The 14,179-nt window shown below is 39.7% G+C and overlaps 2 protein-coding genes across 2 annotated transcripts in view; both read right to left on the bottom strand.

The window, feature by feature from the left end:
• Positions 1-214: 214 nt before the first annotated feature.
• On the bottom strand, positions 215-9,563 carry LOC130233274 (lipoxygenase homology domain-containing protein 1-like). The gene is made up of 6 exons (XM_056463225.1): positions 9,554-9,563; positions 8,659-8,823; positions 5,626-5,807; positions 3,094-3,210; positions 2,569-2,731; positions 215-372 (listed from the first exon to the last, which is right to left on the bottom strand). Exons 1-6 carry the CDS (start codon positions 9,561-9,563, stop codon positions 215-217), a joined length of 795 nt encoding a protein of 264 aa, XP_056319200.1.
• A 1,281-nt stretch (positions 9,564-10,844) lies between these two features.
• Positions 10,845-14,179, bottom strand: part of LOC130233273 (lipoxygenase homology domain-containing protein 1-like) — a 56,284-nt gene continuing 52,949 nt past the window's right edge. Inside the window, exons 21-24 of the mRNA XM_056463224.1 lie at positions 12,203-12,333; positions 11,546-11,691; positions 11,059-11,163; positions 10,845-10,981 (exon numbers count right to left, since the gene is read on the bottom strand). Coding sequence (XP_056319199.1) covers positions 10,845-10,981; positions 11,059-11,163; positions 11,546-11,691; positions 12,203-12,333 — 519 coding nt within the window. The remainder of the gene's footprint in view (positions 10,982-11,058; positions 11,164-11,545; positions 11,692-12,202; positions 12,334-14,179) is intronic.

Raw genomic sequence — 14,179 nt, 5'->3', positions numbered from 1 at the left:
TAAATTAATCTTATGTCAAAAGGAAAAAGAACAGGATATTTGTTAGCTTGCTTTAATGTAAAACTCACTTCATTTTGACACATTATTTCTTAATACAACACAATATGTTTTGCTTGTCTGGAAAATGCTTCTTGATTTCAGAATGTGTAGATATCTGGACTATAGAAACCAAAACTCTAAATAAAAAAAAGCATGTTTTGCAGTGTGTGTAGACTCACTGCTCCTTTCTCAACTTGTTTTGCTGCTCTCGGATTTGCTGAGCTTCGCTCTCCGGTGTCTCCCCAATTCTCCGTAAATAGTCAGAAATACGTTGGCATCCGTTTCCAGCTCCGTGCATGTATCCCGTCCGCACAGACACCTTATATGTGTGAGCTGAAATATCAATGAATACACACACATGCATGCAAGCAACAACACACGGACACACACACACACACTAAGATTGAACAGCAGAGATCAACGAAGTGTGATGAAAAACAAAAGTCTTGTATTTAAGCTAATGCTGATGTTGTTAACTGAATCAGTCATGCTTTAAATAAGTGAGTACATTCATTAATTCATTTTCTTTTCGGCTTAGTCCCTTTATTAATCTGGGGTCACCACAGGCAGAATGAACCGTCAACTTATCCAGCCTGTTTTACCCAGCGGATGCCCTTCCAGCTGCAACCCATCACTGGGGAAATGAGTACACTTGTTGACTTAAAAACAACAGGTTGATTTTACTTTAAAAGAGTCAGAAAACCCATTGACTTAACTTGCACATAGTTGGTTTACTTAATAATTATAAGGCAACGAGTTTACTCTCTCTTTTAAGTAAAGTCAACTAGTCTCTTTTTACAGTGTACTCTTTCTAGAGAGCATTTCTGAATTATAGTTCAACATTAACTAATGCATTATTAAAACACAAACTCATGTTTGTTAATATTAGTTAATGCACTGTGAGTTAACATACCTGTGTTTTCATTAACTAATGTTCACAAGCATACTGTAATAAATGTACTCGCTCATGTTAGTAAATACATTGACTTACATTAACTAATGGAAACTAATTATACAGTGCGACCACTAAATCTATTTTTCCTCAGGATCAATATACATGGACGGCTGCTATAGCCAAACCTTTGCTCACTCGTGCCAATGCCAAACGCCGGTTTCAGTGGTGCAGCAGTGAAGATCTTAGGCTGTGGACAATGTGGAACATGTACTGTTCTCTGATGAGTCCACTTTTACAGTCTTTCCCACATCCGGGAGAGTTACGGTGTGGAGAAGCCCCAAAGAAGCATCCCACCCAGACTGCTAATGCCCGGAGTGAAGCATGAGACGATCATTGATGGTTTGGGCTCAATATCATGGCATTCCCTAGGCCCAATACTGGTGCTAGATGCGCACTGGGTCACTGCAAAGGACTACTGATCCATTTTGGAGGACTATGTGACCCAATGGGTCAAACATTGCACTCTAAAGGCGGTAGCATGTATCAGGATCATAATGCATCAATACACACAGCAGAACTGGAGAGAGAGTGGTTTAATGAACATGAAAGTGAAGCTGAACATCTCCCATGGCCTGCACAGTACCCAGATGTAAACATTATTGAGCACTTTAGGGTGTTTTGGAGGAGCGAGTCAGGAAAGGTTTTCCTGCAGCAGCATCACAGTGACCTGAACATTATCCTAAAGAAGAACGCCTCAACATCTCTCTGGCCTCTGTGCAGGACTTGTATCTGTCAATCCCAACACTAATGGTCAATAAGCACAGCTAGAGTGTTTCAGCTATTGATAAACTTCTGGTGAAAGCTATTGAAACGGAGGCCAGCTAGTAAGTACTGTGCAGGTAAACCTCACTCCTCTGACCTCAAAAGGTGCTTTAGCGACAGACACTAGAGAGGTCACGATCTTTAGCCTCCTTGTTAGAGCATCCTACTCCCAAGCGGAAGGTCGCCAGTTCGATCCCAGCTCGGAGCGGGTTGGGTGGTGACCGGCGGGGTTACACTACGTGACTATTTTCAATATCATATGGTTCCTTTAAGAGCATCGATGTTGTAATTAGTTAACTAGACTTGAGCATTGATTTAGTTGTTCAAACGTAAAACGAGATGAAAGACCATGTAAATGCAAGTGCCATCAGGAGCAGCAGGCTAGCGCAGAAACTCCATTGAAAAGACTGGGGTAAAATACATTTCCATATTTTAAAAACATGGCATGGAAAAAAGGAATTTAACGCAGCGCTGTCGTCTGGTCTGAGACCCACTTTATATCATATATCAATCAGGGAGTTAAGATCACTCATTTTTTTTTTAAGAAATCAGATCTTAAACGCGGCGGTTTTGTAATGGTGCAACACACTGACGATGTTGCAAACTATTTATATGGGCTAAATTGTAACACAAATTAAATTTAGCAATGTTCACCAGAAGCACTTGGGTTGGCTGACTAAAAATTAAAAGTCTGTGTGCATGTTCCACATTGATGCAGTATTAACTGCAAAAGGAAGCCCTGCACCATACTAATGTATTATTGTTTGATTGGTTTAATTCTCCAACCGCTGTGTGTTGAGTGTCACACATACTCTCCAGAGCGTCCTCCACCTCGATCTCGTTGTGTTTGAGTGTCCCGTCTCTCAGTAGTTTCTCTGTGATGATGTCTGATGGCACCAGCTCTCGCACCGTCTCTCCGTCATCCTCGGATTTGGCCAGCCAGCGCTCGCAGGGGAAAATGGTCGTCTCTGAACCCTTCACAACAACACGGATCAACACCATTACAGAAAACTAATATTGCTTAAGGGGACTAATAATATTAACCATAAAATTGTTACAAAAAAATAAAAACTGCTTTTATTCTAGTTGAAATAAAGCAAATAAAACTTTCTCCAGAAGAAAAAATATTAGAGGAAATACTGTGAGAAACTCCTGAATCTGTTCAACATCATTTAGGAATAATATGAGAAAAATAAAAATAAATTGACATTAGGGTGAATATTTCTGACTTTAACTGTATGTCGCAGCAAAACAAAATAGTGCAATGTCAAATATCATGCAGCTCTAAACATGATGCTCTTCTATGATACCATTCCAGCGATGCACCGTTTAATTACCTTTCCTTTTCTCAGCAGCCTCCTGATCTCCACGCGGTCCAGATGCCAGCCGGGGTTCGTGCCCTGGTTTTCGTGCCCGATGCGGATCTTTTCCAGGATGTCTCCGACGTCCTCCAGCTGCACAGAGAGAGAGAGAAAAATCGTTTAGCGGGTGTGTTTAATGCAATAATGCTGAAATAACTGGTCGGTAAAAAAAACTGATTCCAATTTGTTTACTAACAAATTGGGCTGCTTATTTTTACTAGCAAATTGCCCAAATACATTAAATTTTTTAGTTAAATTGGAGCTGCTGTCAGACTTCCATATTGAACTGGAATATTTAGTGTTGCACTGAACATGATTTGTCATGGCCCATTCAGATTCAGGGTTTTTTCCCTATAGAAAATAAACCATTTCGGATATCTTTTTTTATTAGCAAACTGGACGTTTTTGATTGTTTTTTATTAGCAAACTGGCCGATTTCAAGTTCTTATACTAGCAAATTGGCCGATTCAGATTTCACTAGCAAGTTCTGATAACAATGTTTTTTACCAAATTGGCCAATTGCAATGTTTTTACTTGCAAATTGGCCAAATCCAACTATTTTACTAGCAAATTCGACAATTAAAATTGTTGTACTAGCAAACTGGCTGATTCTGATTTTGAATTTAGCAAAATGTCTGATTACAATTACTATGAAATTTGCCAGTTTCCATATATTTTTTTCAACCCAGGCTCATTCTGAAAACGTAGTCCCGTGGATGTTTCTGGAGACCGCGAAATACGTAGCCGGGGGTACGTCCGGCTGCATTTCATTTTTTTTAACGAACGCTGCGGGGCGATGTGACGCCGTTCCTTTCGGGGCTTGCCGGCCGGCCTCTCGCCTTCGTGTGGAGGGCTTTCCCGCTGCAACCAGTTTGTCCGGTTAGCTCTTCGTGTACTTTGGCGGACCCGTGGAGCAGAGAGGGGCTGACGACGATGACGACAACAACCGGGTTCACGTCCGGGGAAGAGCGGTTCCAGAAATCAGGTAAGAAAACAAAAACAAAATCCAAAAAATGAAGCGAACAAGTTCATCACAGGGTGAGAGTGTGGTCAAAATCTGAAAACGTGGTAAAAATCAGACGAGGGCTTTTCTTTTTCTGGACGGCTTTTGTGAATCGTCGTTGGTTGGGTTTAGGGACGGAGGAGGGTGGGTCAGCCGATAGGCTGGTCGCACAGTCAATCATTCTTTCATCCAGGCAGACAGGCGGAAGGCCGTTCGACAGCGGCTTCTAGCGGGTTTACGCGAGAACGGCGCAGATTTGCGAAAACAAAAACTGCAAAAATACGTACCTCCCAGGACGTATTTCGCGGTCTCCAGAAACGTCCACGAGACTACGTTCTCAGAATGAGCCTGGGTTGATTTTTTTTTAATTAGCAAATTGGCCAATTTCTAATTCTTGCCGTATACTATGACACTGGCCAATATTTATTATTTTTTTTACTAACAAATTGGCCAAATCGGATTCTTATTTTTTTACTAGCAAATTGTCAATTCAGATTTTTTTTACTACTCAGCAGGCACAGAACATCAACATGAAGTCAGATTGATGCTGTACTTCAATATCGTGGGGACATTGCATTTTATTTGGAAATGAAATTCAGGATGACATCAGAAACCAACATCAGGCCGAAATCAATGTCCAATGTCCAACCTAACAACAACCAAATATCAACGTCTAATGATGTAACAGCTTGACATTATGTGGACGTTACCACTATGACGTCTATCAGACGTTGGATTTTGGTTGCCATACCTGACGAATAAATGTCAGTATTTGACGTCAACATGAAGTTAGTTTAAGATGTTGGCTCAACGTTGGATTTTGGTCACTTTTCAACACAACCTAAAATCAACCAAATATCAACGTCATTTGACGTCGTTATTGGATGTCAAAATAACATTGTCCTTAGCCACTGGCTAGACACTGAATTTTGGTTGCCTGATGTCACAACCTAAATATAACCTAGTATTAACATCTGTTGACGTTGTGTGCTTGTTGGATAGTAATCTGGCTGAATCTGATACTTTTTTTATTTTCAATCAGCCAATTCCGATTCAGATTTTTTAACTAGCAAATTTGGCAATTCCAATTACGTTTTTTATTAGCAAAGTGGCCAAATCCATTTTTTTTTTGCTAGCAAATTGGCTGATTTCTATTTTTTTTTACTTGCAAGCTGGCCGATTCCAATTTAATCCTACCAAATTGGAGAATTCAGATTTATTTTATTAGTATATTGGGCGATACTGATTTTTTTATTAGCAAATTGGCCCATTACAATATTTTTTTACTAGCAAATTGGCCAATTACAATATTTTAGCAATTTGCCAATTCTGATGAAGTTTTTTTATTAGCAAACTGGCCGATTCTTATTCAGATATTATAACTAGCAAATTGGCTGATTCTGATTTCTTTTACTAGCAAATAGGCTGATTCCTATTTCTATTTTTTAATGTCCTATATTTTGTATAAAGCGCTACAGAAATGAAGGTGATGTGTGGATGCTGACCTCCACGATGAACATGTCGTCTGCTGCTCTCTCAAAGTACAGCCGTCGCTCTCGCTTGTTCACACACAGGTATTTCTGCTGCGTACACACACCATTCTGACCGTACAGAGCGATAAACACGTTAGCATCTGTCCCCGCGGCGAACACATCACTAGTGAAGGTGCTGATCTCATAGGGGACGACTGCAGGACGAACACAAACACATTCATTAAGATAAATCATCTATACACTGCCAAAAAAAATTCAATCACTTATTTACCTACTTTTTGTGTCATTTTCCAGTACAAGTACACGTAAATCAAGAGGCAGTGGGATAAATAAGTATTGAACACGTCACCATTTTCCTCAGAAATCATATTTCTAAAGGTGCCATTGACTTTCACCAGATGATGGTAACAACCAAATAAATCCACATATGCAAAGAAAACAAATGTAATTAGTTTACAAATGAAGTTATGCATAATAAAATGAAATAACGTATTAAAGTATTGAACAGATGAAGAAAGGAAGGTGCAGTTTGGCAGGGAAAGCCCAGACAGCAGCTGAAATCTCTCAGTAGTTCTTCAGCAACCCTCTGCTCTTCATCAGTGTAAATGAATATCAGCTGCTTCAGTCCAACATCTACACTGGCAGGAGGATGAAGATCAAACCAGGGTGGACATTTCAGAAAGACAATGATTCAAAACACAGCCAAGGAGACTGTCAGATGCTTTCAGAGAAAGAAAATCAAGCTATATAATAGCCCAGCCAATCACCTGACTCCAATCCAATAGAGAATACAGAATAAAGCTCAGATTTGATAGACGAGAGCCACAGAAGCATCAAGATACTGACACTCTGTTGAAGTCTGTTAGAAACTCACACGTGAGCAATGCATGAGGCTTCATTCTCCATATGAGAGGCAGCTGCAGCACCATAAAACACTTTTATATAAAATATAAACACGTTTCAGTAGTGTTTTCTCCTTCAGTCACTCCATTAATATTACACAGAACTCATTTTTCAGATTAGTTTTGTTTCAAGTTAGCATTGTTACCAAAATCTGCTTCAATTCCATGTCAACAGCTCCTTTAGAAATATTATTCCCTTAAAAAACATGACAAAGTGTTTATTTGCTGTACATTTGCTGGAGAACAAGACATTATAAGGCTTTTTACATGAAATATTATTTAAATTGAAGTGAGTTTATGTTTCACCTCCTGAGACCCCGCCCACTGACTTGTGTCCTCTGTAGTGGTCATTGTGTTTTCATGAATTGTGTTGAATGAACTACTCTGTCAAGTCCTGTTTTACTGTTCTGAGGACATCCTGTGCTTTCTAGTGATCTGTCATTTGATTGGCTGGCATGCTAGGAACCACTTTCTACACTGCATCCGAAATGGCCGGCATACAAACAAACACATTTTATCGGAAGGAGAGAGGCATGTAAAATTGAGCTTTTTAAATGTTTTTTACTATTATTATTACATATTTATTTGTTTATTGAAGTGTCAGGAACAATACATTTAGATTTCAAAGCTGCTAACTTGGTTGTGTTTCAAAATATCATCCTTTTTTAAATGTCCACTATAGTGGACACCAGGACCATCTTAATGTAAGTAATGACTGCATGTTGTGGGAGGCAGAACTGAAGCAGAGAGGATTCTTTATAAGATAGTAAAGGGAGACTCTGATTTAGAATTTGACAATCAGTCAATTAGAGAATTAGAGACAATTAAAGAATTACAATCAGTTTTAAATCGTTGTTATGTTGAGTTTGTTTTGGATTAACATCACTTCTTTTTTGTGTTTTTTTTTAGTTCAGCTCTCTTTCAGACTTTCAGGAATTTCAATACACAAGGAAAAAATGGCTTTTGTTTAATTTTTGTAACATTAATATTGGATTAATATCCCTTTACAGCCATTTCCTGTACTGTTTTGTTGTCTGAGTTTGGCGGTCATTTCGAATGTAATGTAAAAACTAAATTGAGTGATTTTTTTAACCCAAAAGATGTAGGAAATCAGGCGACACAGTGGCGCAGTTGGTGGTGCTATTGCCTCACAGCAAGAAGGTCGCTGGTTCGAGCCTCGGCGGGGTCAGTTGGCATTTCTGTGTGGAGTTTGCATGTTCTCCCTACGTTTGCGTGGGTTTCCTCCGGGTGCTCCGGTTTCCCCCACAGTCCAAATACATGTGGTATAGGTGAATTGGTTAGTCTAAATCATGGGTCACCAAACTTGTTCCTGGAGGGCCGGTGCCCTACAGATTTTAGCTCCAACCCTAATCAAACACACCTGAACAATCTAATCAAGCTCTTACAAGGTATACTTGAAACATCCAGGTAGGTGTTTTAAGGCAAGTTGGAGCTAAACTCTGCAGGGACACCGGCCCTCCAGGACCGAGATTGGTGACCTCTGGTCTAAATTGTCCATAGTGTATGTATGTTTGCGAATGAGTGTGTATGGGTATTTCTCAGTGTTGGGTTGCAGCTGGAAGGGTCTCCACTGCGTAAAACAAATATTGGATGAGTTGGCGGTTAATTCCGCTGTGGAGATCCCAGATTAATAAAGGGACTAAGCCGAAAAGAAAATGAATGATGCAGGAAATCACAGAAAAAAAAATTCTTTGGGTCTCAGGAGGATAAAACAAGAACAAACAGCTGTTATATAGTGGATATTACAGTGGATAACTGTATTTATTTAGTAAATAATGTCTTTTCTATTTGCATCAAATAATATAAAAATTCCCTTGTGTGAGGTGTGTGTAGTGCAGTGTGTATGCGGGCAGGACAGTAAATCTGACATGATTCTCTCCTCTGGCTGCCGTTATTGGTCTCTCATTATTGTTTTCGCTTTTCTGAAAGTCTTGATAACACCATCCTGGAGTTTTTCTGTCATTATTTCAGCTAATTGGATTGTAGAACAATGATTTGTTGTACTCTCCCATTCTCTCCGATCTGAGTTTACACAATATGACCTGCTGCTGAGAAACACGCACACGTGAAAAGGCGTTTAATGGAGATAAGCGATGGATAAATGCATTGTTCCTCATCTCACATGGTGTGTAGAGTTCTGTCTGCAGCTCTGCAGGATACAGATCTCTGATAATCGCTCCATCATCCTCTCCCGTGTCCAGCCAGCGTCCGCAGGGGAAACGAAGCCTCTGTCCTTGAGAAGGAGCGTCGATCTCCACCCAGTCCAGAAACCAGCCGGACGAGCCTCCTGCAGAAAACACACACACACACACACACACACAAAACACTGATCATTTAACCCTCCTGCTGATGTATGGGTCCAATATGAGCTAGGACATGTCTAAAGGATATCCTTTCTTCTGGAGAAAGTCTTATTTGTTTTATTTCGGCTCGAATAAAATAAATTTTTAATTGTTTTAAAGCCATTTTAAGGTCAATATTATTAGCCCCCTTCAGCAATATTAGTTTAGGATTGTCTCCAGAACAAACCACTGTTATACAATGACTTGCCTAATTACCCTAATCTGCCTAATTAACCTAGTTAAGCCTTTAAAGAGGCTTTAAAAAATTATTTATTGGAAATTAGTTATTAAAACTATTATATTTACAAATGTGTCATTCACTTTGTTAAACAGAAATAAAAGAACTAAAATTTAACAGGAGGTCTAATATTTCTGACTTCAACTGTATGTACAGAGTAGGGCTACACCATATTATAAAAAATCTGACATTGCTATTTTTTGTATTTCTGCAATATAAATTGCATTATATATACACAGTTACACCAGATGACTTGAATAGATCTATTTGGAAATAATTTATTAATGTTAGATAGATTGGGATGGTTCTGTACGGGAGTGAATCATGCATGAAATGTAATTAACACATGACAAGTGTAGTTAAATACAATAGAGTAAATAGAAAAGTGAAATAAACAGTGCGTAATGGCTTTCAGGGTAGTCAAACAATATTCCAACCCAGGCTCATTCTGAGAACGTAGTCCCGTGGACGTTTCTGGAGACCGCGAAATACGTAGCCGGGGGTACGTACGGCTGCATTTCATTTTTTTAAGCGAACGCTGCGGGGCGGTGTGACGCCGTTCCTTTCTGCGCTTGCCGGCCAGCCTCTCGCCTCCGTGTGGAGGGCTTTCCCACTGCAACCAGTTTGTCCGGTTAGCTCTTCGTGTACTTTGGCGGACTCGAGACGCAGAGAGGGGCTGACCACGACGACCGGGTTCGAGTCCGGGGAAGAGCGGTTCCAGAAATCAGGTAAGAAAACAAAAACAAAATCCAAAAAATGAAGCAAACAAGTTCGTCACAGGGTGAGAATGTGGTCAAAATCTGAAAACGTGGTAAAAATCAGACGAGGGCTTTTCTTTTTCTGGACGGCTTTTGTGAATCGTCGTTGGTTGGGTTTAGGGACTGAGGAGGGTGGGTCAGCCGATTGGCCGGTTGCACGGTCAATTATTCTGTCATCCAGGCAGACAGGCGGAAGGTCGTTGGACAGCGGCCTGCAAAAATACATACTTCCCGGGACGTATTTCGCGGTCTCCAGAAACGTCCATGGGACTACGTTCTCAGAATGAGCCTGGGTTGCAATATTCAGGTACAGAAATTGAAAGATCAAATATAAAATAATGCATCACAGTGGCTCAGTGGTTAGCACTGTGGCCTCACAGCAAGAAGGTTGTTGGTTCGAGTCCCAGTTGGGTCAGTTGGTGTTTCTGTGTGGAGTTAGCATGTTCTCCCCGTGTTGGTGTGGGTTTTCCCCACAGTCCATACACATGCGCTATAGAGGAATTGATGACCTAAATTGGCCATAGTGTATGAGTGTATGTGTGAATGAGTGTGTATGGGTGTTTTGCAGTACTGGGTTGCAGCTGAAAGGGCATCCGCTGTGTAAAACATATGCTGGAATTGTCTGTGGTTCATTCTGCTGTGGGAACCTCTGAAATAGAGACTAAGCTGAAGGAAAATGAATGGTTAAACTCTACAAATCTCATGTATTTTAAACTGTGGCTATATAATCCCAGTTTAATATATATAATCCTAATTTATATAATCCAAACTTAACATTGCAGATTGAGTGATGTGCCTAATGAGGATGCGCACACTGCAAAACGGATGCTGAAACCATATATTATGCAGCCGTAGTACAGAGCCACAACATAAAATGTAAGTCAATCTGCATATACTAAAGGAAAACGTAACCTTGTGTAACATGTAAATATAAATTTACATCGGCAATCAGAATAATCATAATCAAGCATCACTTTCCTCCATCATCATGCCCGATCCTCAGCTTCAGGAGTTCTCCGAGATCCACGGCCTCCACGGTGAACACATCGATCATCCCCTTCTCAAACTTGTTTTTGTGGGACTTAGATGCCTTCAGGTTGATGATTCCTGTGCAGACAATGAGAACGGATGTCATCTGAAGGTTAAATGTGTTTGATTACACTGATGATTGTGTGTATTTTCACCTGTGTCGTCATTCTCTCCAAACAGAATGGCAAAAACATTGGCGTCTGTTCCAGCGTGCTTCTTTTCTCCCGTCTTGATGCGCAGCGTGTATGTTGTGGACATCGCTACAAGGGAAATAATCAAACAAAATATATGTTTCCATACACCTATTTGTATGCTAATTTTGGATTATCGCATAAAGAAATGGCAAGATGCGCATACATTTCAGATTTACTTCTTATTTAACAGGAAAAAATGTGCATAAACTACTATGAAAATACATTTACTGCTTAAATTCCAGCATGCGCTTCATCAGACTGCGCTTCAGAGCTGTAGTTTTCTCTCAGATGATTTGACAGATATAAATGTGTGTGTGAGGGTCTTTGCGTCAATAATGTTGGTTTGCAGCTTTCATATTTCAATGTGATTATTCTATTTACAGTAAATAAATCAAATAGTAATGATTTAACGTGTGTTTTATTGTTAATATGATTTAGTTCCCGTCACCTTTCTGCTCCAGTCCCAGCGTGGCTCCAGAATCCTCCTCATCTTCATCTTTCCTCATGAAAGCCTCGTCTACGGGTACGAGCTCGCGTGCAATCTGACCGTCATCTTCATCCACCGCTAGCCATCGATTACAGGGGAAATAATACCTGCGACACCCGATACAACCACAGTGAGATGCCTTCATCTGTGTGTGTGTGTGACTCATGAATAAATACACACATGCAGATTTGATCCCTTCACCTGAGGTCAAATTCACAATCATCTTATATCACGATAACAGTGCTGTCGATTATTCGCTATTAATCGCATAAAAAATAAAAGTTTGTATTTACATAATGTGTTTGTACACACTATATACGTATTGTGCGCATATATGTTAATAAAAATATATAAAATACAAAACCTATATATTTAAATAGAGCATATACGAATAATATTACGAATCAGAATAATGCTTTGTGTATATTTTGTAAGTTTTGTGGCCAGTAGCCATGTAATAAGCAGGATAATGTACATCCAGGATGGTTGTTTTCACAGAATAAACCCTTCAGTCTTTCACATCGAGCTGCTGATAAACCTGTCAGGCTTTATTCTGAGATAACAACCTCCTGTATGTTCTTTATTCCTTACATATTGCACAGCCATAACCGGACTCACGTGGTGTCGTCTTTAGTGTCCACGATCTCCACACGGTCCAGATACCAGGCAGACTGACCGCTGTTATCATGACGAATCCGCAGCTTCTTCAGAGTCCCCAGTTCCACAGCAGTGATGGAGAACGCGTCCTCCTGTGGGCGCCCAGCAGGAGCTGAAGTTAGTTAGAGTAAAAGTAAGGATGCACTGATGTAGAGTATTTTGACCAATAATCAATAACTCTTTTTACATTTGGAAGCTAATAAACGATATGGAGTTTTTGACTGATAGTTATAACCATTTACATTTGGAGGTTTATAGGGGAACTAAAATTCCAATATGAAATTTTTGACTGACACTGATAATCAATGTCTACATTTGGAGGCTAATAAACAATATGGAATTCTAACATGGAATAAGTTCCGACGAGGAATTTTGACCGATAAGATAACTATTTACATTTGAAGGCTGATAGACGATTTGGAATTCTAATATGGAAATTTTGAGTGTACCGATAACTCTCTACATTTCGAGGTTGTTAAGATGACATGGAATTCCAATATGGACTTTTTGACCAACATCAATAACTTTTTAGATTTGGAGGCTGATAGATGATATGGAATTCTAATATGGAATTTTTGACCAATACCGATAACCCGTTACATTTGGAGGCTGATAGATGATATAGAATTCCAATATGGAATTTTTGACCAACACCGATAACCTGTTACATTTGGAGACTGATAGATGATATGTAATTCCAATATGGTATTTTTGACCAATATAATAACCGATAACCCGTTATATTTGGAGGCTAATAGATGATATGGAATTCCAATATGGAATTTGACCAATATAATAACCGATAACCCGTTATATTTGGAGGCTAATAGATGATATGGAATTCCAATATGGTATTTTTGACCAATATAATAACCGATAACCCGTTATATTTGGAGGCTAATAGATGATATGGAATTCCAATATAGTATTTTTGACCAATATAATAACCGATAACCCGTTATAATTCGAGGCTAATAGATGATATGTAATTCCAATATAGTATTTTTGACCAATATAATAACCGATAACCCGTTATAATTCGAGGCTAATAGATGATATGGAATTCCAATATGGTATTTTTGACCAATATAATAACTGATAACCCGTTATATTTGGAGGCTAATAGATGATATGGAATTCCAATATGGTATTTTTGACCAATATAATAACCGATAACCCGTTATATTTCGAGGCTAATAGATGATATGGAATTCCAATATGGTGTTTTTGACCAATATAATAACCGATAACCCGTTACATTTGGAGGCTGATAGATAATATAGAATTCCAATATGGTATTTTTGACCAATATAATAACCGATAACCCGTTACAATTGGAGGCTGATAGATGATATAGAATTCCAATATGGTATTTTTGACCAATATAATAACCGATAACCCGTTACAATTGGAGGCTGATAGATGATATTGTTATGAAGCGGACAGGAGACAGAGGTAAGGAAACGTTAGGGTGTTTATTAAATGACAACAAGGAGCACATGAAGGATAGCCAGGAGGATCAGGAATGATGTTGGGGTCTTTTCCTCCGTGGCTGGGTAACAGGAATACACGAGGATGGACAGCACACACCAGATACAGCTGACAGAGGATGACACAGACTTGGAAGGACTGGAAGACAGGACGATTCGGGAGGACCAGGAAGACTAGGAGGAATACAAAGAGAACAGGTAAGTAAATCGTTTGTTTTAGCTGAGGATGACTACGCTGAGTGGTCGCTCAGTTGTCCGCTTTCGTCGAGACGAGCCCGGACAATGAGCGACTGGAGTGCTGTGCTTTTATCTGGTGCTCGTGAATGTGATGCAGCTGTGTGCTCATTAGAAGTCAGGTGATGGTGATCTTCGTGAGTGGGGGTCGTGAGAGCCTGACCAATCCATGACAGTACCCCCCTCCCCAGGGCCCGCTCCTGAGGGCCGACAC

The sequence above is a fragment of the Danio aesculapii genome, chromosome 8 (assembly GCF_903798145.1).
Source record: "Danio aesculapii chromosome 8, fDanAes4.1, whole genome shotgun sequence".
NCBI classification, from domain to species: Eukaryota; Metazoa; Chordata; class Actinopteri; order Cypriniformes; family Danionidae; genus Danio; species Danio aesculapii.
This window is presented reverse-complemented; position numbering and strand designations above follow the sequence as displayed.